Source organism: Parambassis ranga, chromosome 19 (assembly GCF_900634625.1).
Source record: "Parambassis ranga chromosome 19, fParRan2.1, whole genome shotgun sequence".
NCBI lineage: Eukaryota > Metazoa > Chordata > Actinopteri > Ambassidae > Parambassis > Parambassis ranga.
The window spans coordinates 19,675,976-19,700,852 of NC_041039.1; the positions used below are offsets into that span (position 1 = coordinate 19,675,976).

Here is a 24,877-nt window from a genome sequence, read left to right on the forward strand (position 1 = left end):
GAGTCCACCATAGAAGTAAATGAAGATGTTTGATACTTGCCTTCACAGAAAAACTGATCATTATCAGCTTCCGGTGTGTCAGAGTAAGAAAAGATGTCACGCCAGCTGCATTAAATTTCTGCAGAACTGTATTATTATTGAAGCTTTTGAAGACATGGACCAATTTATCAGAAAGAAGACGTCCTCCTCTGTTCCACTGAACAGCTTACAGAATTGAAATTCTGTCGCTGGTTTGAAGTGTGGTTTGAATCTTTAATGGAATGTTAACATTTCAAAGCCTTTGACTTGATCCGACTGAAGTTGGGGAAGTTTTACCAGGCTGCTGTTTTCTAGAGTCTGCTATTCACTTACATTAGTGAACACAAGCAGCTCTAACCAGAGTGTCAGTTGCTGAACCTACAGTATTTATAGCTGATCATGTGTCACCAGTGCCTCACAGCTTCACCACAGCCCTAACTGTCCTCAACAACCACAGCTCTACTATACTCAACAACCACAGCCTTAACTGTCCTCAACATTTAGTTTGGCACTGTTGACTGTGCCGTTTGTGGCCACCAGTGTTCAGTGTCCATATAGATTTTTCACCATCTCCTCCCAATGGCCCCTCAGACCCTTATTGGTCAACAACACACTGGTTAGGAGAGAAGTCTCAGGGATCTAACAAACTCAACACCTGCTTCCCCTGAGTCACAGCTGCTGTGGTTCAGGTGGGATCAGATGACAAGCTTGGGGAAGTGGAAATGTAATTTTCAGAAGAAAACCAATAGCTTAACAATAATGCACTGATTGGCGTGGGTACAGCTCGTTTCAGGCGGCCATGGCACTAAATCTGTTTCCCTCTGAGATGTTATTTGGAGAACTTTAGAGCTCTACAGCTTTCTTTTGGTGACATACGACATAACACAGGTACGACGGCGTATTAGGGCCAATGTAAGAAAAAAAAATACTGACCCGGAAGAGGAGGGGGGGGCAATATTCTGAGATTTAAAGTCGTAAATTTACGAGATTTAAAGTCGTAGATTTACGAGAAACAAAGTCGTAAATTTACGAGATTTAAAGTCGTAGATTTACGAGAAACAAAGTCGTAAATTTACGAGATTTAAAGTCGTAGATTTACGAGAAAAAAAGTCGTAGATTTACGAGAAAAAAACTCAGAAATTTGCATCCGTTTTTCCTGGTCATGGAATTATGTCGCGTTTCCATACATGCATACATGCACACGGTTTATGTGTACAGTTTACATATGTGTAAACTGGATAAAAAGCAACTGTTTTTTTATCACGGTGTTGTGAGAGTTGTAGGCCTATATGCCTTATAATAGGAAGGCAGTGAGTGCGTGTGTGCTCACCTGTGTGTGAGTGTGCAGGATACAGGACAGCGTGTTTGTGTAGGAGTGGGAGAGAAGATGACTTGTTAGCTTGAGAGAGGAGCGATTTATTAACAAGAAGTATATGTACAGCGTAAAGAATATGAGAACACAGCTGCCGCCCTGCAAGGACAGGAAAGTGCTCTGGTCCTCCAGCTGTTTGTGACGGTGGGGGTTAACCACGAGCACCGTAGCTCGTCCTCTGTGCTCCCTGACTATGGTCGGGAGGTTGAAGCAGGAAAGGTTATGAACGGTGCTATCTTCTTCACAGCATTGTCACAACTTGATGAGCTTTTCCACGGCGACCGTGACAGCAAGCGGCGTGTCTCCAGATTTGCGACTTTATAGCCTAATGTCAGAGAATATCTGAGGTCTTCCCGTAAATTTGCGAGTTTTTTTTCTCGTAAATCTACGACTTTAAATCTCGTAAATCTACGACTTTTTTTCTCGTAAATCTACGACTTTAAATCTCGTAAATCTACGACTTTAAATCTCGTAAATTTACGACTTTGTTTCTCGTAAATCTACGACTTTAAATCTCGTAAATTTACGACTTTAAATCTCAGAATATTGCCCCCCCCTCCTCTTCCGGGTCAGTATTTTTTTTTCTTACATTGGCCCTAATACGCCGTCGTACACAGGAGAAGGCGCGTCCTTGTCTGTTGTAACCAGGTCCTCACATGCTTCGTTCATTCCAGTGGAGCGGAACGGGCGGAACGAGCTGAACGGGCGGAACCTGTGCTGCGGGTTTTTGCTGTCCGTCCCTCTCATCTGTCCGGTCGAACAAGAAAAAGCACGCTGACCATTAGCTCCACGCTAACAGCTTCGCAGTGGTTCAGCTGAGTATTTACTTCCATTCTGAATATTCATATTGAGACATCAGTTTAATTCAACTTTTCTTGTTAAGTTTTGAGTCAGCTTTGATGTCACTTCCTGTTTACGCTACTTTGGTTGCTAACGTCAGAGGGCGTTTGACATGCGCACACCGGACCAATTTGTCTCCAGCTACCTCAGACGGTTATTTCCATGCGTCCATGTTTCATCCAATAACGTTTATATCTCATATCACATTTCACTTTGTTACCATTCTCAGTGAGCATGTGTGTGTGTCTGCAAAACTTTTTGTCTTTGTTAGAATCAGAATCAGAACACTACACTGTATTTAAAATACGTTAGTAATGGTCTATTTATTTACACAAACTCAACAGAGGTAGAAGAATCTGTATTATTTACAAATTTACATCAAAAATAGGTACAGAATATATACAAACACAATGATAAGATCCTATCAGTCAAGCCACATGTGCTTCCAGGGCTTAAGTGTTAGATATGATGAAACTTTACACATTTCTAAACATTTGTTTAGAATCAGCATGTTCCTGTTTATGCTGCATGAAACATTGCTACAATTAGAACACTGACATAAATAGCTCCAAGCGATGCTTTAGCTGTCAGAGGCCCCTCTGCACCACCCAGGTTTCTTTTATTTTTTTTATTGTCTAGTTAATCTGACAAATTATACCTCTGCTGCGGTTAAAGCTACACTGGAAAGTACAGGAGATCTCTCCAGACTCCAAGGAACAACTGTGCATGTTGTAACAAGCACACTGTTTCTGCACAAGCCCTCAAAAGTCCTGAAAGAAAATCCGGTTTGACCAAAATGATGAAATCACCTGTGTGGGCTTAACGTTGGTGTACAGGTCATTTGATCTGTTGACTTTCACAACCAGCACCTTCCTGCATTTAAACGGCTGGCAAAGATGGTTCTCCCAGGAAGTGGTGCACCAAAATAGATGTTAAAGGCAAGAAAGTATTAATTTGACGTCTAAAGAACAACCCCAGTAAGATTATAATGATTTGTTTGTTAGTAGGCCTGCTAACAGATTAGCCACAAAAAAGTATTTTTTAAACTGATGCTACATGTGTCGAAGCTCTGGTTCTGTTCTCCAGTTATATAAAAAAAAATCCTAATACAGGCTAATGAGCAAATTAAGTCATTTTCAGTTTGCTTAGGGAAACAGTGAGCGTTAAGCTGATGAAATTGTCTGTATACCTGTCTAGTCTGGTGTTGTTAAGACATCTGTGCAGTACCTCTGTCAGTGTGACCAGAAGAACCACAGGACCAGCAGATGCAGCTGTTTGATGTGGTTAAATTTCAATAGCTGGAGGTGGCATAAAAGAAAGAAAGCTTATAATGCGATTGGGTAAGTCCAGCTTGGAAACAACTTCACACGCTCTAGTGCCAAGAGTTCTCCGCACAACAACTCTGCTGATCTGCTGTAGACTGAGGGGGGTGTCTAAGGAGGAAAAACCGCCACAAGTTATACTTTACTGGAGCTCTGATAAAAAGTGGTAAGATGCAAACATACTCACTCTCATAAAACTCAAGGCAGAGGAAAGATGGAGTTCCCAGCCGGGTGTACTGGATAGGTTTTTTGTTGAGGTTGTCCTTGGCAAACACATTTCCGCCAAACTCCACAAGTAGATCAATTAAATCGGTGTTATTGGTTTTGGCTGCGTGATGAAGAGCCGTCTCATGGAGCTTAGCAGCATTCACATTTGCCCCTTTGGATAAAAGACACAAAACTTTATACGAAACACTTATAAACATTTATCATTAAAGAATTTTTTCCAGGTTTAATAAAGTTTTATCTTTTCTTATTGTGAGTGAGACAGTCTGAAGTACTTTTTTTTTTAATATATGCATTACTGTCCAAAAGTTTGGGGTCACTAGGCCAGTTCTATAGCTTCTCTGATCAGCACAACAGTTTTTAGCTGTGCTAACATGATTGAACAAGGGTTTTCTAATCAGCAATTAGTCTTTCAACATGATTAGCTGACACAATGTACCATTAGAACACAGGAAATGTTACCACATTAACGTCTAGACTAAAACAATTAAGGACATTTCTAAGTGACCCCAAACGTTTCATCGGTAGCGTATAGCTCTTAATAAATCATTTGTGGGGTTTTCATTGTGACATACTCATTTTACACACAGATGTCCATCAACCTGGAACTGTTTCTATAGTTTTCAGAAGAGCTGGAAGATAAATCATACTAATACTGTCAAATGAGATCATAAATGTAACTTTATTAAGGTATAACACCATAATCTAATCAACAGGAAGATGCACTCATTGCCGTCTAACTGAAATGTCGTTTTCAGTCCCTGCAATCTGAATTACTGTGATTAAATTCTATATTTATTGGTAGTCTATTCTATAATGTATATATCTTTCCTTAACTTATCCTTTGCTGTCTGTATCTGCTGTTGCAAAAAATGCAATTTCCCCATTGTGGGACTAATAAAGGTTTCTTAATCTTAATGTTAATGGTATTAACTCTGCCTGGTACTTGCAGTTTTTATCTGTTCCTACAAATACACGCTTTGTTTCCTGTCTGTCAACGGTTGCTAAGTGACAGAACTACTTCTTTCTTAAAGCTGCTAATGCAAACAGGAAACTCCCTTTTTCACTAGAATTACTGATTTAACAACATACAGTCTGAACTCCTACAAAGGATGTAGCTTCTATAGTTATGTCACAGTGACAATGATCTTTACATATACAACCTTGTTCTATTGCCTTAGATGTTTATATCAAATTAATCCAAATTTTTTACATGAATCCCTAAACTATGGCCAAATATCACTGGCTAATAATAATAATAAGGGCTAATAATCACTCACCTGCGTTGAGCAGTACTTTGGCGCAGTCAAAATGCTGCCTGGCACAGGCTACATGGAGTGGTGTCCCATAGTGGCAGTCATGGGCTTCCATAAAGGCTCCTTGACTGATCATAAGCTGAACACAATCTGAATTACCTGTTAAAAATTAAAAAACAAAAAAAAATACATTACATGCTGACCTACCAGAAACTATTTGGTAAATCGTGTCTCCTCCACTGCCTTTGCAGTTCAGTCAGAACAATTTGTCTTGTTCTTGGTAGTACCTAATGTTCTGTTTCTTTCTGGTGCTTTCATTCTTTTCTGCCCTCTCTCCCTTTCCAGCGTTGGAAAAAAAAATGGCTGTTCAAGACATTTTCTGTCTCACAGCTGGTTACGACATGACTCGCGAATTCAGGCCAGTGCTGGTGATTCATTTGTTCCCATGTTTTCCAACAAAACAAATTCTGTGAGGAGGAGTCTGGTGTAGAGAGGTAAGTGTAAGTGTGTCAAAATATGATATCCCAAAACACACTGTACGTATAAATACACACACCTCCCATGCATGCCTCATGCAGGGGTGAGAAGGTAAACAGCGGAGGGTTGACCCTTGCTCCATACTCCAACAACAGCTTGACACATTCCAGGCTCCCAGCTGCACAGGCATCACACAGTGGTGTGCTGCCATCAATGTTACGAGCATCCACCTGCAGAACAGAGCACATGCTGATAAGGAAAGCTTCCTGCTTATAATCACTTACATTACATTTCCTAATGAAATAATCTCACCTGTGCTCCAGCATCTAGAAGCAGTCTGGCACACTGGGTCTGTCCCCGTATGCATGCCTCGTGGAGCGGGGTGATGGAGTCCACAGCCACAATGTTCACTGCTGCCCCTGCAGCGATCAGCTGCTGTAGCTGCAGGGCCCTGCCATGTGCAGCTGCCTCATGCACCGCTGACCGGTCTGTCCAGAATCCAAGGCCATGAGCTGCAAAGACCAACAGTGGTAAAGCATCAACAAAAGTCTGATTTAAGCTTTTATTACTCCAAAAAGAAGCTAATTATTTTGTAAATATATTGATTTTGGCACTTTGTTGTTAATGTGCTTTGATTAGAAATACTGACATAGCAATAAAAAGGTAATGCATGTACAGGCTTGCTATGTAAACAAAGATCTGCCTTCAACACAAATGGCCGCAATGACAGCGGTGCAAAGGAATAGTGCACATTACTGTACCCACTTAACATATACAATCACACGGGTGATGTTTTGTAACATAAACCTTGAAGCATGTTACATTTACAGGTCTTTCAGTTGCATAACATGCACCTCAGTGCCTGCCAGCCTCGCTAACGAGCTTACAGTTTGTTGTCATGCTCTCAAATTAACGTCAACCACTTTAGGAAAGTATGCTAGCCGAGGCTAGCTATGCAAGCTATCCGTCATTGAGAGGTCCGTGAAAATAAAAGCTAATAAAAAACGAGTCGACGATTCCACCCTGCATTCATTCCCTGGGTCTTTTAATAAACTGTTGTCTTGGGTTACTGTTGGGTCACCATCTGTAAGCTACTTACCGATTTCTCCATACAAGGACGGTCTGGCCCGTGTGATCTCCATTTCATTTTCTCGTTTTTTCTGCTTCGTAAACCGAGACGATTCAGCCAAACAGGAGTTTCATTTTGAAGCAAGACAGTAAAGAGTGAAACGGCTGCATTATCACAGTCCAGGTACAAAACACACCAGACAGCCGATGCTGAACGCTGAGTGAAGCCGCTGAGAGTCAACAAACCACTGACAGTGGGTCCAATGAAACATTGGCGGAGGATTCTGGGATATGTAGGCGACTAAGCTTCAGACGAAAGTTGAATAATTGGCAATAAATCGACACACAGGTATACTTTAAAGTATATTTTTTGACCTTTGTAATTTATGTGGCTATTTAGCAATAAATTAGACAAATGTATATTTAGCTAAGAGTTAATTTTGTATCTGTTTCCAATAATGCTAAAGTGAATGCAGCGTGTGTAGCTAGCTAGCTAGCTAGCTAGCTCGCTCAGAGATAAATAAGGCTTTTATGCTATTTAGTGTAAAGAAATGCTCATTATTTTGTTGTGAATTTCACAATTCACTATGAAGAGTGCAGGTAGGGCTATATTGTTTTGTGTTTTTATAATACATTAATGTTTTTAAAGCTAAAATGGCTAACTTTAGCTAATGTGACTAATCCACAATGCTCATATGTTGAAAATACTATTTGGGTCTTTGCATTTGCTTCTGAGGGGTCCATTTTAAACTGTTTGGATAATAGTGAATCTCTTTCTACGCACTGTTTTCATGGTACATGAGAGTTCTCGTAGTGTAAATAGTTTGTACAGCTCATCGCCAGGTTAGCCAGGAAACGAACGTAGAAGTTTGTTGCAGAGAAGGCTTCTCCCTTTAAACATGTATAAATAAGAGTATAAATAAGAGTTAGCAGCCTAGTGCTTCAGCCATGTGACAGAATGTGTTGTTCTTATCTTGTATTTTGTGTCGGGGTGGGTGGGGTTTTTTCCTGTGAAGATGGGTGCATGTTCTCTTCACATAGTTTCGTGCATGTCTTTACTTGTGAACTGTTGAAATGTGATTAGGTGTTATAAAAACTGAAAGCCTTTTACTTTGTAGGCATTTAAACGCCTCAAACTTTGGTGACAATGGAGAGCAAAGGGAAACAGAATGCATTATTGGGGTCCAATTAAAATGGCAGCTGGACAACATTTTGTTCTTATTCTAACAATAATTAGATTCATCTCTTGCCACTTTATCTTAAAATATTAAGTTATATTTTTATCTTTTTTTTATTGGCCTGGCGTGTCCTGTGGCTCATTCTGAGAAACTGGATTCCTCTGAAATATGCTAAACTGTGTAGCACTGACCCTGAAACTTCCCCTAGAGTCTGAACAGTGACACACACACACACCCACACACACACACACACTGACCAGCGTTGTGTGCCGTTCAGGGAAAAAACTACATCAGAGCTTTGAAGCTGTAACACGTCAGGATATAAACTCTACTGTGACGCTGCCTGTTTATCTTTATCGAGCTCATTTTTAAGGGCGAGGAGGAAAAACCAGCAGAAGTCAGCCGCAGGCGTGAAAACTAGCCTAGCGAACGACCGCCTCACCACCACCACCACCACCTCCACACCACCACCTCCACCTCCAGCAGCAGCAGCAGCAGGCTACAGTTCGGTTTAGACTTTCAAGATGGATGCTTTCGCCTCGATAGGTTTCTGTTTCTTTTTCGAAGCGGACTAAACATGCGCCGATTGACTCAAGCATGGAAACACACCGGAGACCGAGAGGCTGTCGCGTCTAAACGCCTGTGCGACTTCTGAAACGGGGGGGACAATAAAAGTCGATCTACGTGGATATAATTTGCCTCCTACGTGTTCGGACCGTGTGTTGTTATTCTCCAACTTCCTGGTTGTCGCATTAATATGTCTGTCCAAACTGCGGCGACAGCTCAAGTGACTTTGAAAGGTTTGCTGGCTGCCGTGTGGATGGCATTTCATCACAAATGTGCTGCGGGCTTGATGTTTAAAACCAGAGACCACCGCTTTCAACGACAGGACAAGGGAGATCGACAGATTTCGTAAGCAATGGAAAGTGGAAATGGTGGTGCCTCGAGTAAAGGTGATGAGCTCTCCCCCCTCGTGTGGTGACTTTCATTTTAACAGTAATGAACGGATTAAACACACACACACACACACACACATGTATATATATCAGAAATATTAACCCAGTAATGTTGAGTTGTGGGACAGAAAAACATTAGAGCTCACAGAACATCCAGTTCCAGGATTGAGAAATGTCCCGGAGACTTTTTTTTTTTTTTTTTTTTTTTTTTGGTTGACATCCAAACTGCAGTTTGCTGTAATTTTCCAGTGTCCTTTGTATTCAGTGTGTTGATGTTTATAATTTTTTAATCCACTTTTAGGTGTTTTAATACCTGTGCTAGACGCTTCTGACGACTTTCAAACGTGTATTTTGGCTCCACTTCAAAGTGCGTACTTGTATGAAGAGTCCAAGCAGTTTTTTAAATACAAGTCTGCTGTGTTGGTAAAGAATCCCACATTGGAAGAGAAGGTCAGTCACTGTCATGTTGATGTTTTTTTTTTTAAATTCTGTGTATTATTCACTTGCCAAACATCAGAAACAGGAACTCCCTTTAAACGCAGCACAGCTCAACAGTCTGTACCTTTCATTTTTGATTAGTACAATACCTTCCGAGCAAACAGGAGACAAGCCGGTTACACAGAAGAGGACCTGAATGAATGTTTTGGGTTTTTGCTGTTCGACGATGTCGACAAGGTACAGAATCTAGACACGCCTGAGGAAAAAGTGCATGTTCCATCAAGTCTCCTCGACTCTCTCATGTTGTTTTTTTTCTTCTTTTTCTTTTTTCTCTCCCTCAATCTCTTCACAGGCTCATGCACTCGGAGAAACTGGTGTACTCACTGGAAACGGCACATGTACAACTCTGGGAGATCCTTCAAAGGGTAAATTATGACCACCGCCCCAGTTCAATAGTATTCTACGATCTGTCATTTTAAAATGTGCTGCTAGGCTGGCATGCAGGAAGCACAGTTAAGATTACTTGTAGCTTAGATATACTGTTTTTGTTTTGTTATTAAATTAAAGTATTTTATGTCAAGTAATTACCTTGATGGTCGTATACAGGACGAGTATCTGTAGTCCAAATCCAGCCGAGAGAATTGTTGTTGATTGTCCAGTGCTGCAGTGCCTTTGAAAGTGAAAGCAAATTAAAGACCTCTATGAATGTATACAAGTGAAAGTAAGGGACTGCCAAGTTGGAAACTGAAACTTTATGTTATGTAAGCTGGCTGGGATCGGCAGTGGTTTGGATGCAGAAAGGTTCGATTTTAACAGTGACTTCTGTCAGAATTCATCTGTTTAGTCTTGAACATTTGTAATGTAGCCTGGTAAAGAGTTGCTGTGTTACACATGTGCCCACACTGAGTGGTGATAAGTAAAGAAATCCTTAGGTGTAAACTTTGGCTTTTAAGTTAGTTTTATGGGGCTGTTTTTTCAGTGAACTGAAGCATTGTGGGTTGAAACATGAAAACAAGAGCCTCACTGTGTCACGTGCATGTGACTGTTGCAGCTTGTCTACGGTTATCTCTGTTTGACTTCAGATCCATTCGTGTTTTGATCTGTTGGACGTCCCAGTGCAGATTCCAGTGTTGCTTCAACAGTGTTTTATTTCCCTAGAACAATCATGTTCAGTCCGAAAAAGTTAGTGTTGTGTTTCTTTACTGTGCTGCCGAGGGACTGTAAGACTCGACAAACCTGTCAGACCAGTTTTGCACTGCTTGCTCATGTATGACTGAAAGCAGGTCCTGAAGCCTTATTGTTAATAGCTCAGTTGTAGCTTTTTAAACACTACCCCTTTTAAAGAGTCGGTGTTGGAAGATATGTGAATGCATGAGGGAAAACAGGGAAACATCAAGCTTCACAGAACAACATATATTTGCTACATTTAAAGCCTTTGCACATCATATTAGAACAAACCATTGTCCACATGTCCACTTGCGTCAGCTGAAGTCCTTCAGGAAGTTGTTAAACAACACGAGGTGTGTCCTTGACAAATGTGACAGATTCACATTTCTAGGTGTGGCCACGAGGCCAAAGGGCTTCTAGCACTTCAGAGTCACGTGTTATACATTGTTGTTTATCATAAGCCTCTTCAGTCCTAATAAACAGTTTCCTATTTTCCCATAAAATGATATTTTTCTGTGTTTTACAAGGCGTTTACATATCGATGTACTCTGACTGTTTGGATCAAAATCACTGGTATAATGGGAAAACTGGATACATTGCCATCATCAGGCTGACAAAGGTAAATATGTGTGTGTGTATATATATATATATATATATATATATATATATATATATATATATATATATATATATATATATATATATATATATATATATATATAAAAAATATGAAGATGTCCTGCTGCTACTGCTATTATAATTACATTTTTTTTCTTACTAACAGGGTAAAGTTAAAAGAGTTTCAGAGAACTACACCCAGAATTTCATGACACCCTCTGATGGGTTCGACTGCCATGTGTCGGAACAGTTGCCCTCAGTTTCTGCCAAAACCAGCTCATTTCTTGCCTTTGAGAGAACTCAGGTGAGCAAACATTTCAGCATATAGATTCATTCGCCTTTATTGTAAAGTTCTGAAGTTGATATTATGACATGTTGTATCCAACAGCGTAGTAGTCGATTTTGTGACACACTTATTAGACATTTGTTAGAATTATTTTATTGCAAAACCACTGTAGGAGAATCATGGATCTCCATCTTTGGTCGTGGCTCTACGTCGGCCATTGTCAGCATCATGCCACCAAAGATAACCAGAGATAATATTTTAGCCGTGTCAGAAATTTAGGATGACTATCTCGCAGTGTGACAGGTGCTACGACCTGTCGCCCGCGTCCACATTTTCTCCTCCTTGCATAATGTTATACACCGTAACCTGTGATCGGTCTTATAAGATTGATAAAAATCGCACAGTGTATAGAGGCCATTACCGTGTGGTTTTGAGGTGGTAATTCCTGTCTGTCTGTAAACACGTGCTTGTTAGATCAATTCTGTTGAGCACCTTAATGCATGAGTGCATATTTAGAAACAAAAACGAAAGAGTGACAGGCAGTTCAAATGTGTTTTTGGTTCTGGTCTTGCAGTATTATGTGTATGAACTGTTAGATGACGGAAGCAATAAAACAGCCCAGTGTCCCAGTGCTACGTGTCCATTTGGTATTGTATCATTTTCATATACGGATACCAAAGCAACACCTGTAATACCCCAGGAGAAAAGGTACAGTACCTGATCCATAGCAAAGCCACACATTTTGAATACATTTAAATGATATTGATAAATGGTTCCTTTCTTTTTTTAGTGAGGTGAAAGAAACGGGTAAGTGTGTGTATACAAATAATCTAATGTTCTCGGTTTTGTGCACAACATTTGTAATAGTTTTGTATTTAAACATTTGATTCCAGTTTGTCATTACTTGCCTTGGAGCGGTGAGCTTCAGTTAGGCAGCCAGATCTACAGTGTCGGGCTACGATCCATGACAACAGCTTTAATCCCTGCAAAACTGTAAGTTAAATGTGTAAATATGTGTATATACACATTGCATTTGCGTTTGCTTGGGATAATTCAGAGTTTAAACAGTTACCTGTTTTTTTTTTTTCCTCATTTTTTTAAGGCCCCCAGTGCTGAAATGTAACCAAGCCATTTCTATGGTAGACCTGCAAAAGGTGTTGCCAAGGACTGTTTTTGAAGCGTGCATCACTGGTGAAGGTCTGTCAGAAACTAAATAGTTTGTGTGGATTACATTGAATATTAATAAAAAACATATGTTTCTGGATAAGTTAATGAATCATTAATAAATCAGCTTTGTTTCTCTCCTTCAGTCTTCCTGGACAGCTTGTACTGCAGTCTGTATGAGTTGGTTTCTACCGAAGTGGAAAAGAACAGCTCCTTTAACTTGCTTCTGTGTGCAATCAAAGAGAAAGATCTTGTGAGTTTCTAAAACTTAATAATTCATTCCATATAATGGACAATGTAGAGTATTTAATTTATGCTGATAGGAATCCTAGAAAACACAACTCGTTTACAGGCCTGGTTCCAGAACAAAATTACATAGTATATAGGTTGTAAGTACTAAAAGTCATGACGTTTTGGCTGTGAAAATATCTTACACAATACAACAGTTTGTTCTCTTCTGTGCAGTTTGTGCATATGCTTGATATCTGACATAAACAAACCACTTCCGATTTTCACACAGGCTCTCACTATCCCGCTAAATGATGGCGGGTTTCTTATCCTGTTGCACACCTCCCATTTCCTCACATATGATGGTAAGATATAAAAATGACCACGTAGCGTGTCATTTGCATGGCAAAATGTTATCTTTAGATAAATAGCTACACATCATGCACGTATCTGATGTTTTGTTTCCTAGATGCTGGTTCCAGTGCAGCTGAGGTCCTACAAGTCTTGTTTGTGTTTCCATCGTCACGGGTTATAGTGAGAGGTGCGAAATATTTTTATATTTGATGTGTGTTCAGCCATTTCAAAAACAGAAACTAAAACACTTTTTCTTGAACTGTTACAGACACAAAGTGTGGACGAAAAAACCCTGCCATTTCATCTGAAATCCTTCGTTTTCTACCAGTGCTAAGTTATGCAGAGGGTGAAGAAGCAAAAACACCTTTCGACCCAAATAAAGAACTGTGTGAAGTATTGACGCAACATATGCAGAATTACGCAGTACTGATAAATCCTGGACTGGCATTAAGTCCTTCAAGGGAGGTCAGCATCTTTCCTGATCAGTATGATGTTCCAGATGCCTACAAACACCTCTATTCATCCCCTGAGTGGACTAACAACGAATGGCAAAGCTTGAAGTCATACTTGAGCAAACCAGCCTCCTTTCAACTGCCTCTGTCCAAGGCTTCAGAAATCATGTCAGCTGGAAGGGAGGAGCAAAGAGAGGAATTTGACGACGATGTTTATATCTGTCTGTCATCTCCAGAGGCACCAGCTAATGCTGTTAATGTGGAGTTAGAAGACCAGTTACCAGAGCAGAGTTCTCCTGTTCATGTGGCAACATCTGTGGACAGCGGTATATCTGCAGAAACACGAGATAACTCAATAGCTGTGCCTCAGAATTTTGTAATGAATGATTTGCAGGCTGGAGATGCTTCCAAAGACGCTCAAAAATGTTGTGACCTCACTGAACAGAACAACAGTGGTGATAAGGTAGAGGAAAATCTGCTTACTCCTACGTCAGATGACCTTCCTGCGGAGCTGATAGTCAGCATCACTTCAGCAGAGCACAGTGTCACTGATGAGACTCTAAGTGCAGTCAGCCCTGTGGCCACAGCAAAGTATAATGAATTTCAGTTGTCTGACTTTTCAACTAGAGCCAAATTGCAAGCGGCAGAAGTGACCTCTCTCAGTCATGATACTGACAGAACTAAAAAGGTTTTGGATCATCCTGAGGTCACCAGTCTCACTAAACAACAGAAGAAACTGCGGAGGGGACCTTTCAAAGGACGGAAGAAGGCTCCCGGTTTAAAGACTGTCACAGCACCAGTGGAGACTGACGGTCAGAAGGAGAAGGAGACTGATGGTCAGAAGGAGAAGGAGACTGACGGTCAGAAGGAGAAGGAGAAGGAGACTGACGGTCAGAAGGAGAAGGAGACTGATGGTCAGAAGGAGAAGGAGAAGGAGACTGACGGTCAGAAGGAGAAGGAGAAGGAGACTGACGGTCAGAAGGAGAAGGAGAAGGAGACTGACGGTCAGAAGGAGAAGGAGAAGGAGACTGACGGTCAGAAGGAGAAGGAGACTGACGGTCAGAAGGAGAAGGAGACTGACGGTCAGAAGGAGAAGGAGACTGACGGTCAGGTGGAGACTGACGGTCAGAAGGAGACTGACGGATCATTGGATAACCTGCATTTAAGGAAACCCGCGGGTATTCATTCAAGGAAATTACAAAAGCACAAACGCATACTTGGGAGACTATCATCAAAAACGAGAAACTTGAGATCTGCTGCTGTTGGTTTGGTTGAACCAGGAGGGAGAAAGTCAGACAAAAGTTTGGAAAGCACCATTTTGAAGGAACTCGAGGCCTATCCTTTGAGAAGGAAAACAGAGCGCTGGGACCTAAAACCAGTTATCAGCGAATGTGGAAGAATCTTGGTTCCTCATGGCTCTGTAGATATTGTTAACAAGATCCAGTCCTTAAAGGATAAGCTCCAGTCTACAAAGGATGAACAGTGCCCTGATAAAATGTTGTTTGATGCTCCTGTGAGTCCTCATGTTCCTGTCAAGATGGATCAAAACTCTACCACTGCTCCAGAGATGGTGGTAGATAAAGTAGAGGGTACCGTCTCCAAGGATGGTGAAAGCCATCTTCAAAACAACATTGTCAGTGACACAGACAAAGGCAGTTTTTCTGTACCTTTGAGCCCGGAGACTAATCAACATTCTTCAAAGAAAGATAGTGGCACAGACAATCCTCCTTCACAAGCCATTGAGGAAAGTTCAGGAAAGTCTCAAACACATTATGAATTTCTGTTGGGGAAGCTAAAATCAGTGCTATTAAAAGGGAAGCGAAAAACAGAGTGTCTTTTAAAGGAGGAAACAGCAAATACTTCCCAAAACACAGAGCCATGTCTCAAGAAGGGTAAAGTGGACACTGAGGAGTTGAACTGTAATACTGCAGCTACCAAGGACACCTGCATTGGTGTCAAGGAAATTTCAAACAAGCTGTCAGTTGACCCTCTTTTTGCTTATGCCCTTGGACTGACGCCTAAAGAGACATCAGTTAAGGTACAAAAAACTGTAGATGCTCAGCAAAGAAAAGACTTGACAAAGACACCAGAACAAACCATTTCGGACCAGACTGAAATCATACAAAAGCCTCCATCCATTTTCCCAAGAGGGTGTAGGATTAAAACTCTCAAGAAACACCAAGGCATCTCTGCAGAGTTCATTAAACAGAAATGTAAGTCATATTTTAATTTCTGAGATGTGAAATGCTTGTTATTTGTCCTTGATGTGTAAAATGTCTACCTGCATGGGATTGGAACTAACAGACTCTTTCGGCTCTTTCAGCTGTCCTGAGCTTGCTATCTCTGCACCTTGCTAAGTCTTTACTAGCGCTTAGGTGGCTTTTGCTCTTTCTTTGCTTCTGCTTTTGCTAGTTTTATCAAACTCCTACCATAATAGGCATATTAGGCATAATACTACTGGTTTAATAAACCAACACCTTTTTCGTAACAACGGTATAACTAAAATGTTGGTTCCTAAGTAGTAATACAGTGGTATTTTTCAAAAGCTTTCAATGTGCTACTTCTTATTTTCATGCATTTTCTTTTTCTCTCCTCTGTTTTGTCTTCACAGGGTGGTTGCATTTTCAAACTCCAACTTGTATTGCCAGTGAAAAACACAAAGACTGTACTAGGGATAATTCTGTCAGGAAGACTGTTAAGGAAAAAATGAACAGTGCTTGCTCATCTACTGATGCTTTGAACTTACTTGCTGACTTGGCACTTGGTGCCAGTAATGACCAGGTTCCACCACAACCAAACCCTGCACTTGAGAGAAAACCTGAGACACGTTTGAAGAAGTGTGACCTTAAAAAAGCTCTTACCAGAGCTGAGCAAGATTCAGTTCTTCATGCTCTGCTTAGGCAACCTACTGCTAGAAACGCACAGACTCTTGAGTCTCCCTCACCAAGACAACTTGTGGGAAACAGTGAATTAGTTGATTTGGTATCTAAAGAACATGCTTACTCATTGCCCCCATCTTCCTCTCTACTGTTGGATTTGCCAGGTACACCCTTCCAGGTATCCCCTGTAAGTGGTTCTACTGGATTTCTGCACCATCAGCAGACAGTGTATGGCGATGGATTTAGTACACTACACCCCTCTGTCAGACAGGAAAACAGAAGCGCACAAAACAGCAGGACTCCAGAATACCTCAAAAAACTCATGCTGCACAAGCAAAAGTTCAGAGACTCGCGCACCTTTGTTGACAAGGATGGATCTGTTCAAGTCACAAGAAAATGGCCAGAAAACTATGACTTTAGTCTTGACAGCAAGTTTACATGTGACTCTAAGGACAGAACTGTCATCCGGGCTTTGCATGGGTATGTACATTGTGTTTATTCCAGAAATTTAAGAAGAACTTTTTATAGCATAATATACTACTGCTGTTTTAGTGAGAACTTTGATATTTAGTTCGGATAACTTTATCATCAGTGTAGCTAATTTTTGTACATTTTCAATAGGCCTTGGGATTTCTCCATTCAAGACACTAGTGAGGAGGTGCGGCTCATCGTTCACATGTGGATAGGTTTGTTTTACAGTCGTTCAACCGCCAGATTCTTTCATGTTGACTCAAACATTACAGAGAGCAGTTCTTTGGAAATTCCAAGAGGAGTGGTATCAGGCTCTGCAAATTCTGATCCCAAGGCCAATTCATTTGATTCTTTCCAAAGTGGAGCAAACACTTCAGTCTCTTTGACCTCAAGCGCTTTGGACCTCAGTAAAAGAGACATTGCTGCGATGAACCAGGAATCTGTGATTTTGGATTTGTCACTGAGGAATTCCAATGCAGAAGACATCGCTACAGACCCACAAGTCAGCAGAAAGGAGACCTTGGTGACCAGTGGACAGAAAAAAGCGAGTGAGAGATTAGACTCTGTGACGTCGCCAAAAGAGGAACAGGCTGTGAACACCTTTCAGGTTTGGTTTTAAGATTACTTTTACATTAGAGATAAACAAGAATGTACTGAATGCTTTATGTCTTGATTTTCAAAATACCTTTAGGTTTGTGTGTTTGTTATATAGCAATACACACACACAAACATTGGCAAAATTAAAACTTATAAAACCTAAAATGTATAGTAATCTTCCAGCAGAATGCAATGTTATCGGAAGTAACAATCCCATGGGAACATTTTCACACCCTGCGTTTTATAATGGCTCCCAATGGTTGCCTCGTACACACACAGAGTGATTTTGGCAGGCGAGCACTGAACGAAATGTGGTGCGTTTCATTTGAACAACACTGCCACATGAACCATGGTCAACTCAAGTTTGGGTACTTCAATTAGAATATGCAAACACAGCACAGACTGCCAAACCCAAAACAGGTCATGGTGTCATGAATGAGAACGTAAAACTCCTGGTAACAAAGTATGAAGACCTAATCTGGATTTCATCTGGAATTATTTAAACATCCATTTATGATACTTTCAAGAAGGCGGCATCCACCAGATGACATTAGCAAGAGGTAGGTGCTCGTTGGTTTTTGTTTAATGTTGGTTCTTGTAATGAACATTCCAGTCAGTTTTACATGAATGCAAAGTTAACCTCATATTTGTATTTCTAGGTCCAGATGATGCTGAAGCGGAGGATGACGTGTTGAAAGTGTGCCAGTGTCTTGACCAATGAGTAGTTGGATCTTATAGATGCAGTGAAGAACATAAAACATTGAAACTATTACAGGATGTTCTCACTAATAAATAAAAGGATGAGTGTTGTGTTTTCATTTGCTTCTGGAGAAATGTATTAAATACTGCAGCTACAGTACTGCCTGGTTATTTCATATAACTGGTTTTTGCATTGGAGATGATGCATTTAGTCGTGATGAGCCTGAACTGCACCTGGCCAGGAGGTCCCACATTTTAGTTTTGCATTATGTGGCAGTCTATTTACAGCTCTGTTCTTGGTGGTGGAGGAATGCCATGAGCATTGTTATGCTGCTGTGAAGCTGTGTCCAAACAAGTGCAATGTAGATTTAGTTGTAGCACACCTCCCAAGGGCTTAAAGGTTTGGTAAATGGTGTCATCAATTCATACAATTGTCGATTGCGATATTTAGTCAAGCTGTCGTGGGAGGCTGCTATTTTTTAGCACACCTAAGGGAGTGGGTGACAGTGATGTCACAGAGAACAAGAAGAGATTAAGCTGAGGGAAAATTTCTCTGCCAGACTTGATTACTTTGGATTCATTTGATCAATTATGACCTGTTCACTATTAGACCAGGTGGAGAGCTACGTTCTCAAAAAGAAACTGTATAAAAACACACAAGACTGTCTTCTGAAAGCAGTCTTTGGAGGACTGCTTGCGCATAATCCTGATGATAGATAAAACATGCATTTCCAGTCTGATATCAGCTTAATATTGTGAGTGTTTAGCACTACTGTGTGTGAATTGCTGGTGCATCAGTTGCAAATGTAGCTTCAAAGTATCACAGAAGGTTTTCCAAAACATTTAATCAGACAATGAGAGAAACAGTGTAGTTGGTTATGTCGGAACAAAACCACATTTTTACATTGTTTTTATTCTGTCTTTTCCAGTGCTACAGAAAGTTGGTGCAGTCCGCAGAGGTTATCAGTCTGGTGAAAAATGGAATAACCACCCTTGAAAGTAACAAGGCTCCTCAAACAGATGTCTGCTTGAAGCGAAGTGATATTCAACCTTTGAAAAGTGATTGGACATTCATCCTTTCAAGAGAAGGCCCATTAAGTGCATCTGTTGAGTTAAACTCTTTCCAGACTGCATCAGCAGTTGGTCAGGTATTACATGGATGCTATACTGAGAACACAGTTTTGAAAGATGGCACAGAAACGTCCAAAACTAGAGAGGTGCTGCAAAAAGACGGAACGGATCTATCGACGCCTGTGGTGGATGAGGTCAAACACTCCAGCAAAGATGCAGATATTATGGGTCATACACATGGGTTGGATAAAACCGAATCCAAAAATCAGGAACACTGTGACAGAAAAGAAAACCAGAGCCAAGAAGGTAGCGTAGATGTTTCTCATGTAGGTGAAGGATCAGACGATGAGAAACAGATACCAAAAGAGGAACCTATGGCAGTCTCACCATGCCAGGCTGATAATGTTAATGGAAGTGAAGATCGTTGTACAATACAAGAAGATGAAGACAGATGTAATGACAAAGACAGATGCATTTCTGCAATGGAAGTGGACAGAGGTTCGAGTCATCAGCCATTACCTATGAGCTGTGATGACCAAGACTCAGTAAAAGAGGACCGCTTTAAAGAGAGTGATCATCAGGCACCAATGGATCTGCATGCAGACTCCTCAAAGGTTTCCGGTTGTGATATCATGCTAAAGACACTGAACATAAATGGCATTGCATTGAGAGATCAAAGTACCATGCCTGACAAGCCTCCCCAGTCTCCATCAGAAATGAACTCCATCCAGGCTAATGCTGCAGCTGAAGAAAATTCAGAAGACAAATCGACAGATGAGACAGCTGTATGTCATGAGAGTGCAAGTTTGACTCTTCCCCCGACAACGGAGAGTGTTGAAACCGAAAATCAAAGCAAAGAAATGCCAGACACAAGTCCTGCTCTTAATGTTGTTCATGAAGAACAGGACACCGAATTAACTGGGGGAGAGGAAAAGACCAACAATAGCACTCCAATAGATGTGGCATTATTAGAGAAAACTAATGAGGCATTGGACAAGAGTTGCCGTGGAGTTCTGATTCCGTTTATTGGAGAGAATATTGTACAGCCACCGTCACAAGACAAGGCTGAAGAAGTTATTCAGGGACTGGAACAAAAAACATGTATCAGTAAAGCTACTGATCCTGATGCTGTCCAGCACAGTGAGGCGTGCAGTATGCCAGAAGGGTCTCACGAAATATCACTTCCTGATGCAAGTGAAACAACCCAGCTGATGCTCTCAGAAAATGAGTTTGACAACAGGTGTCCTACTCCAACTATAGATGAACAACCATATGAGTATATACCTTGTTCTACTCTTGGCCGTAGCACTTCTGTTTTTGGTGGTAGTGAAACCAGCATCAACAGTCTCAGCAGAAGTTCAACACCAGTAAAGGATGAGCTGCCTTTCGAGCAAAATCATTGTGACACACCTACAGTTGACAGTAATTCCAGCCAATACCAGGGTCTTCATGCTGATGTTGAGCTACGAACTCTCCGTGTTCTACAAAGTATAGATGAATTCCTCTCTAACTCAAACTACACTAACAAATCCACTCGAATCGAAACACATGATATGAAAGAGTCTCTTCATCAAATGTCAAAATCCAACAGCAAGTGCACTCCCACCTTCCTACCACTAAACCAGATTGCCCTAAACTTTAAGGACATCAAAAATTGCAATGAAACGCTAGCAGTGGTGACACAGGACCTGCAAACAGAATCTTCAGATCACTTTCTTATATCACCTTTTAAGAGTAAATTAGAGGAAGTACTTGGTGTTAAGTTACAACTAAAGAAAGCAGACTCAGCAGTTTCTCAACACTATTTTGAAAGAACGGACAAACCGGAAGCTTCTTCAGAGGCAGACTGTCATTTGTACAGATCGCTTCCTTCTGCTGAATGTCTGCAAGCAATTAAACCAAATATAGAGCAAGACTGGCACAAAACAGTGCCACAATCTAATTTAAATCATGAACCCCGTCCATACAGCCAGCGTCCTGTCATGGCTGTAAAACCATCAAAGAGTGAGGAAGGTCAGGCAGACCTAAACATCGAAAAGTCCCCCAAAAACAAACCGCCTCAAATGGTCACACACATCACACCAGCTTCAGCGCTCTTAGAGAAGGAGAATGAAATCTTAAGTGGGCATTCTGAGGATCTAAATAATGACGGGCTTGAAGACCGTGAGCTTTCTTGTCCATCACTTCACCACCAAGGGAGTGACATTTCCAAACATAACAGTCCATCCCCATCTCTGTCTATCAAAAGTTTTGAAACTGCAAAATGTTCCCCTAAACTTGTTGATGGAGACCAAGGTCAACGTTTATTTGAGAGAGTCAGGAAAGAGAATGTTGAGACGGTTAGGAAAGACTGCTCAGACCTGTCAGCTTCATTTTCAGATCACAAACATAATAGCATCAGAGATGACGGTCCCAACCAGGCACCTCAAAACTCACTGGTATGCACAGTCTACAACAGCAGTCGCAAGAGATCTTACTCTTTTCTGGAGAACCTTTCTCAGAGGTGCCTACAAGAAGACATCACTCAGTCATCTGTGGAGCAAGAGTGCCTCATCTTCTCGGAACAAATGAAACAAATTTTGAAACGGTTAAAGAGGGGATCTGGTCAACAACAGGACACACATGACAGTGTGACATTGTCCTGTACCAGTCCTGTGACAGTCCAGTTTTCCAGTCTGGATGAGCAGGAGGATTCACTAGATCACTTGGACATGTCACTTATTGGACAAAAATTCAAGGTAGACATGTCTGACAGAAGACACCCGGCAGACGCTACAAAAGAAGAAAAGAACATTTTGAATCCCCAAGAATCATCTCAGGGAATGGAGAACCCAATGGAACATGCTGGGGTCTCTGGAGTGACAGCAGAGTGTGCCAGTATGTACGAAGCAGCAATGGACGATGTTTGTGCCGTCAGAAAACTCCCATCTCAACCAAAAGGCTTCAGGATTCCAAATACTGAACTAAGTAACCATTTTGACTTCTGTGATCAAATGAAGAGAGAAATGGACGAGGCCTTTCTGAGCAATCTGAATTCAGTTGTGAAGAAATCCTGTAAAACAAAGTACAGATTCTACGTGTTGGCCACAACAGATGATGTTTTCTTTGAAGAAACAAAGGTGAGATCTATATTTCCAATAAACATTTTTTAGTCCTGTCCCCAAAATATGCTCAAAATATACCCTATGTGTTTTAATCCCTACATTACAGTGCTGGCCTGAGGTGAACATGTTGGCTTAAAGGTTGACAAACCTTGCATGGTTACGAAAATAACATAAGTTACTGTAGCCTACTAGAAAAGTCATTGAATGCCATCTTCATCTCCCTCCTGTGCACTAAAAGCACCGAAGTCGTGCCCTGGAGGCCATTAGCCCGTAATAAATCATTGTTTAGGCCACAGGCTTCAAAGCGTGTGAAAAAAGTAGCAGCTCATAGTCCAGAAATTATGATATAGAAGCGATGTGAGACTCTCTCATTGAAAATTGACACTTAAGGGTTGCTGATTTTTTTCCACTCACAGGCACAGTTGGAAGCAGAGGGCCACACCTCTGTACAGCCCCCTGAATTCTTCCTTGGTGAGGATAGCTCTTCATCTTTACTCATTATCCTCAGGAACGAAGACATTGCAGAGCACATTTGTGAGGTAAGGGATCAGCTGGGGAAAAAGATGACATAGCTTTGGTATGGAAAAAGTAACTATTATTTAATGACTCCACTCTGCTGTTTAGATCCCACATCTGCTTAAGCTGAAGAAGTCGCCGAGTGTGCAGTTTGCTGGAATAGATCAACCGAATGATGTTGTGAACCTCACTCATCAGGAGCTCTTTATAAGGGGCGGTTTCATAATGTTTGATAGAGCGGCCCTGGAGACACTCAGCCTTTGTATGTTCAAATCTAACTGTTTACCATCTCGTGATTTGATTGGTGTTTTGAGATATGACCAGTTTAACTTAGCGATATGTGTACATTTGTAGGCAACATGAAAAAAGTGTTTGACATCTTGCGAGAGCTGAACAGAAGTGGGAAGTGGAAATGGATGTTGCACTACAGAGACAGTCGGCGGCTAAAGGAAAATGCAAGGTATGGGTCAACTAGGCCTAAGGCAAAAGTTTAATTTTGTAACCACATAGAGGAACCGAAAGTGCAAGTTGCTCACACACACGGAACGATCACTTCCTGTTAAAATATTTTACCTGTATGCACCTTAAGGTTTAATGAAGAGGCCAAGGAGAAGAAGCAGCTTCTTTACTGGGGTCAGGATGCAGGAATACTGGGAGTGCTGCCTTACCATGAGTGTGACCAGATGTCCAGACCACAGCCTGACTATCTGACATGTTTGGCCCGCTTGCAGATCCAGAATATATCATCTCGTTACCCTGTTTTTATAACTGGTAAGATATTAGTTACTAGTTCCTGCACTCTGTCCTGAGTTAACCTGTGAATATATTTGCTTTTGTGAAGTGCAATAGGTTTAATGTCTTTTTTTATTTCTTGTTTCTATAGATGTGACAACAGACAGTGCCTTTGAGAAGAATGGGATTTTCACATTGACTTTGAACTCTTTCCTGACAGAGTCTCCAAGTGAAATATTCACAGTCTAAACAAGCCACGTAACTCGGAGCGGTGCTATTTTTATGCACACACATTATATAAAAACAATCATCTGTCATTATTATTTAAATCATACTAATTATTGTAGTATTATTATTGTTTCATATCACTTCACCAGTTCAACGGTTCTGCTCTTTTGTATGCAGCGATAGTCATTTTATTTCGATGGTTTGACAGTTTTTGGTCATGCTATAAATTTTCATTCAGTTAATGGATAAAGTGACAATAATGCTAAAATGCCAGCAGCTGTGCTGTATGAATACATTTTTGCATTGTAGTGTGTTTTTATTGTAAATGTATTGTTAATCTGTCAGAAGGTGATTTTGACATTTGCAACACAATCAGCATTGCGTTTGTTTGATGTTTGAATTGATTCATTTTTAGTTAGACGCGTTCACAGACTGTACGAGACCGTTCGGCTTGAAGCATTACAACAAAGCTACATCAGGCTGTGCTATGTCATATATTTAAATTGTTCTATCATACAGTTGAACATCATTAAGAAATGTCTTATTCTTTATTTGTTATGACTGAACATAAAAAGCTTTTTTGATCTGCTTTAAAGAATCATAAAGAATATGCACTTATGGTTCTGACTGTTCACATCTCACTACTCACACATACTGTGCACAGGTAAAGGACGAAGTGGATGCATACAATGAGCATTATTTTATATTAGAGAACTCATTGAAATGCTGGGCCTTATTAGGACTGTTATTCAGGAATAATAAAAGTTTAAGAAAAAGCACTTCTGTAGTTTTAGATCTATCATCAAAGAGTCAGTGTGACACTAAACTTGCTGTAGGACTTAAAAAATTGACGAAATTTAATTTATTATAGTGGTAAAATAACAGTAAATGTGGCATGACAAATGTACAAGCTTGTCGTGTATGAAGATAACATAAAAACGAATGCATCCAATGACCATTAAGCCTGGACAGTAACCATAGGAACAAACACAACAAAACTTTTCTTTTTGTTATTATAAAGATTTCTATTTTTTGCATGTGTCAACAACGGGCAAGAGAGGGTTAATGAATACCTTCTGTGGCAGGTGCAATAACTGATGGCCTCGCTGAACACTTCTGAGACAAAGATAATGGTGGATTTCAGATGTCAACGCCTCCTTT

The 24,877-nt window shown here is 40.8% G+C and overlaps 2 protein-coding genes across 3 annotated transcripts; one reads left to right on the forward strand and one right to left on the reverse strand.

Moving 5' to 3' along the window:
- Window positions 1-2,534: 2,534 nt before the first annotated feature.
- On the reverse strand, window positions 2,535-8,008 carry LOC114451795 (ankyrin repeat and SOCS box protein 13-like). Its single transcript, XM_028430678.1, has 6 exons — window positions 6,610-8,008; window positions 5,823-6,022; window positions 5,590-5,740; window positions 5,058-5,192; window positions 3,740-3,931; window positions 2,535-3,663 (listed from the first exon to the last, which is right to left on the reverse strand). Exons 1-6 carry the CDS (start codon window positions 6,650-6,652, stop codon window positions 3,515-3,517), a joined length of 870 nt encoding a protein of 289 aa, XP_028286479.1. The 5' UTR covers window positions 6,653-8,008; the 3' UTR covers window positions 2,535-3,514.
- A 568-nt stretch (window positions 8,009-8,576) lies between these two features.
- tasor2 (transcription activation suppressor family member 2) lies at window positions 8,577-24,336 on the forward strand. 2 transcript variants are annotated; one of them, XM_028430674.1, is made up of 23 exons: window positions 8,577-8,709; window positions 9,014-9,162; window positions 9,292-9,387; window positions 9,503-9,575; window positions 10,845-10,936; window positions 11,102-11,239; window positions 11,796-11,929; window positions 12,012-12,028; window positions 12,115-12,214; window positions 12,324-12,418; window positions 12,532-12,638; window positions 12,906-12,978; window positions 13,083-13,154; window positions 13,236-14,218; window positions 14,531-15,632; window positions 16,031-16,778; window positions 16,920-17,376; window positions 18,995-22,255; window positions 22,657-22,779; window positions 22,865-23,018; window positions 23,111-23,216; window positions 23,346-23,527; window positions 23,640-24,336. In XM_028430674.1, the coding sequence occupies exons 1-23, from the start codon at window positions 8,676-8,678 to the stop codon at window positions 23,735-23,737; spliced, it is 8,394 nt and encodes a 2,797-aa protein (XP_028286475.1). In that variant the 5' UTR covers window positions 8,577-8,675; the 3' UTR covers window positions 23,738-24,336. The 2 variants fall into 2 exon arrangements, with proteins under 2 accessions (XP_028286475.1, XP_028286477.1); XM_028430676.1 differs by having other exon boundaries at window positions 16,463-16,778.
- The last annotated feature ends 541 nt before the right edge of the window (window positions 24,337-24,877 follow it).

Excerpts from the sequence above, each read along its gene's own strand:
- LOC114451795 (XM_028430678.1), bottom strand. The coding sequence starts at position 6,652 with ATGGAGATCACACGGGCCAGACCGTCCTTGTATGGAGAAATCG. Across the intron at positions 6,023-6,609 it reads GTCCTTGTATGGAGAAATCG|CTCATGGCCTTGGATTCTGG; the intron begins GTAAGTAGCTTA and ends TGGTCTTTGCAG. Across the intron at positions 3,932-5,057 it reads CAAAGTACTGCTCAACGCAG|GGGCAAATGTGAATGCTGCT; the intron begins GTGAGTGATTAT and ends TTTTATCCAAAG.
- tasor2 (XM_028430674.1), top strand. The coding sequence starts at position 8,676 with ATGGAAAGTGGAAATGGTGGTGCCTCGAGTAAAG. Across the intron at positions 22,256-22,656 it reads TTTTCTTTGAAGAAACAAAG|GCACAGTTGGAAGCAGAGGG; the intron begins GTGAGATCTATA and ends TTCCACTCACAG. Across the intron at positions 22,780-22,864 it reads TTGCAGAGCACATTTGTGAG|ATCCCACATCTGCTTAAGCT; the intron begins GTAAGGGATCAG and ends TCTGCTGTTTAG.